The 3,295-nt window shown below is 55.1% G+C and overlaps 1 protein-coding gene across 1 annotated transcript; it reads left to right on the top strand.

The window, feature by feature from the left end:
• Nucleotides 1-842: 842 nt before the first annotated feature.
• On the top strand, nt 843-3,031 carry LOC116445694 (inositol 1,4,5-trisphosphate receptor-interacting protein-like 1). Its single transcript, XM_032112591.1, has one exon. The coding sequence runs from the start codon at nt 1,244-1,246 to the stop codon at nt 2,981-2,983; it is 1,740 nt and encodes a 579-aa protein (XP_031968482.1). The 5' UTR covers nt 843-1,243; the 3' UTR covers nt 2,984-3,031.
• The last annotated feature ends 264 nt before the right edge of the window (nt 3,032-3,295 follow it).

Genomic DNA, 3,295 nt, shown 5'->3' on the forward strand with positions numbered 1-3,295 from the left:
AGGTTTGGCTTTATTTTTCATTATCCCACTCTGATTTGATTGGTGGAAAATAAAATATGTTTCACCAAGATGAGCCTGAGCAATCTTTTTGTTCTTGTCTCAACCCACAAGTCTTTGGTCCTTATTTTCTCTCTCTGTCTAGCCAAGGTCAACCGACCACAAGCAGTGAGTACTGATGCCTGCATTCCCCACCAAAGTGAGGCACAGACACCCAACAGACAAAGCATTTGATCAAGATGCCATTTATTGGCCACTTTGCACAGGGTGAAGCTCCCAGAGGGATTGGACTCTCTCAGAAAGGGAGGGCATTCGGTGTCCATGTGGTAACAGGAGTCTCTAGTTCCAGGCTCCTTGCCATGGCCTCTTCATCTTCGGATCTGACGCCCAGAGTGAGCTTTTGCTGTTGAAGAAGGGTCAGCAACAATTTCCAGTGCTGATAAAGCAGTGTCTTCTCCATGTCCTGTGTGCTCAGGAATGTGGCACCTGCTCCCCAGGGAGTCATGGACGGGTGGATACTCCTCCTAAACAATAGTGAAGGTACAGAGGCCCTTTTGAGGTACCACATACATGGACCCAACACAGTCAGATCTTGAACTCCACTGCAAATTGTGTCAGCAGAAGAGCGTCTCAAGCTGCAGCTATAACCCTTCTGGAAGGTTCTCACAGAAACGACACCTGTAGTCCTTCCCCTACGTGACCCGCAGTTTGGTCTGCTCTTTGTGGGTATCTGGTCTTTGATTGCTTCAGGCCACGCTGAGTGGCTGAGTGGGGGGGGGGACGAAAGGCAAGGCTCACTTGGCTGTGATGTGCTGTGGCTCCTGTGACATCACGGGCAATGTGTCACAATGGGGGCAGCTACCAAAGGCCCCAGCAGGTAACGCTGGCCCTGTATTGCTTGGGCAAGCGGTGAGTGCACACGTGGCGGGGAGGCTGGGCTGGGGACAAGGGCTGGGGCAGAAACGCTGCACCCAGGGGAGGGTTCTCCGGCTGCACAGGGCAGGGACAGCCCCTCACGGGAGAGCCTTGGCCAGGGCACGGTGCTGCTGCTGCTGCTGCTGCTGCTGCTGCTGCTGCTGCTGCTGCTGCTGCTGGGGCAGCGGGACAGGCCTTGCTGCCTGCCAGCTGTCTGGGGCCCTGTCCTTCCTGGCCCCAGGCCCCTGTCATTCCCGTCCCTGCTGCCCCCACTGCCGGCTGCCTCCCTCCCCGCCCCACTCAAGGCCTTCTCTCCATTCGCCCGCAGACCATGGGTTCCTTGGCATTCTGGTTCTTGCTCTTGCAAAGCCTAGTCCACTACCTGCGGCCCGTGGGTGATGGTTTGGACGAGGCGATGCGTCTGCGCATGGAGGCACGTGCGATGAGCCAGGAAGTGGAGAGGATTCTTCTGGAGTGGGAAGTGGAGCAGCTCACCCTGAAGCAGAGTAGAGGGGCCTGGCGAGAGCTGCTCTGGTCTGCCTTGCAGCACTGGCAGATCTGGGCCATTGCTGGGCTCCTGCTCCTTCTCTCGGCCCCATGGTTTATCTGGAGGGAAAGGAGCCTGAGGAGAGAGGAGCATGAAGAAGAAAACAATGGTATAAATGAAGAGGAAGTGAGAAATGTGGATGCAAATGAAGAAGAAGCTGTTGGAAATGAAGAGGAAGTGAGAAATGTGGATGCAAACGAACAAGGTGTTGGAAATGAAGAAGACAACAATGATGCGAATCGGGAGGAAGACAACAATGATGATGGCAACGTAGAGGATGTCGGCAATGGTGCTGCAAACGAAGATGGTGCTGGAAATGAAGTTGTCATTGCAGCTGCAAATGCAGAAAACAACAATAATGATGCACGTGAAGCCGAAGAAGGAGAGCATGATATTGAAGATAACAGAGGAAGGATTTTAATGGAACGCATACAGTGGCCTGTCCAGGACCTGAAGAAAGGCTGCGAGTGGACAACTGAACTGATGGACAATTTCACAATTTACTTTGGCCACATCTTGTCTGGCAGTTTCTACCCGGTCCTGCAAAGAGCCATTGGAGTGGGCAGTGCCTTTGAAGGTTGGAGTCCCCGCGAGCAGGATGTTGTGTACCGCGTGCTCGTGCCCATGACTCCTCCCCGAGGGCACACCTTCCACCTGGAGCGTGACACTGAGGAGCAGAGGCACGGCAGGAACTTCCGTGTCCGTGTGCAGCTGGAGTGCACCTGCACGAGGGAGCAGCAGGGTGAGAACATGCTGTGCTTCCTGCACCACCCCGAGGAGGAGCTGAAGAGGAATCAGGATCCCAGCCTCCTTCACACCCTGTGCACCGGCGCCTACCTCGATGTGCAGAAAACTGCCCGCTGGTTCTACCAGCTGGTGAGAGCCATCTGGCCAGCTTTGCCTCAGTCACACACCTGGCGTTTAGTGCTGCTGCCCTCCAAACGCTCCTGCCAATTCCAGGTGACCAAGGGCAGAGAAAACTTCCGCATTGAGGTGCTGTTCGGGGTGCGGCAAGGCGACTCAGACATCTTTGTGAGCAGCCAGCCTAGACAGGCCTGCACCTCAAGCACAACGTGGCCTGAGACCTACGCTGTGGCAGAGGTGAAGTTCTTCAAGTGCATCGCCAGGCAGGCCCCCCCTGACAGCTTGCACCTCAAATGCCTGCAGTTCTTCACCCGTCTTCAACTGGGCTTAGGCATTTCCACCTACACCACAAAGACCATTGTTATGCACCTCCTGAACATCGTACCTGTGTCACAGTGGCGCAGGAGAGATTTCGTGAGGCGACTGGTGGGTATCAGCGAGAACCTGCGCTTATGCGTGGAAGTGAGACGCCTCAACCATTTTATTTTGGGCAACCGGTGGCTCCCTGGGGAGATCAGTTTGCCCCCAGAGGTGCAAATGGCCAGGACGTGCAATCTCTTCCATCACCTGGTGATGGATCCGGCCGCCCACTCCCAGGCAATGAGCGAGTATGTGGATCTGCGGATGTGGTTCAGAAGAATCCTCAACAATGATCCTTGAAAGAGGTTCTCCTGCTTAGAGCTGTGCTTGTGGGACTGGCAGCTGGCAGCAGAGTTTCCCCTGATTGTACAGGAGAAAAGAGGGGAGAGTGTGGGATACAGAGAGGGAAGGGAAAGCGCTGTGCAGCAGCACTCTGCCATCGACAGCAGCAGCAGCAGTGTCGTCCCAACAGTCTCCTCAGCACTGCAGCCAGTGATGACCAGGTTGGCTACACAGATCGGGGAGCACGCAAGAGCGAATCCTGCCATTCCTTTTTGTGTTCTCTGGGGTCTGTGTGCAGAATCTACTCCTCAGGGAGGAGCTGACACAGAC

Source organism: Corvus moneduloides, chromosome 6, assembly GCF_009650955.1.
Source record: "Corvus moneduloides isolate bCorMon1 chromosome 6, bCorMon1.pri, whole genome shotgun sequence".
Classification (NCBI taxonomy): domain Eukaryota; kingdom Metazoa; phylum Chordata; class Aves; order Passeriformes; family Corvidae; genus Corvus; species Corvus moneduloides.

What these genes read in the sequence shown, in the direction of transcription:
- LOC116445694 (XM_032112591.1), top strand. Translation starts at nt 1,244, where the DNA reads ATGGGTTCCTTGGCATTCTGGTTCTTGCTCTTGCAAAGCCTAGTCCAC.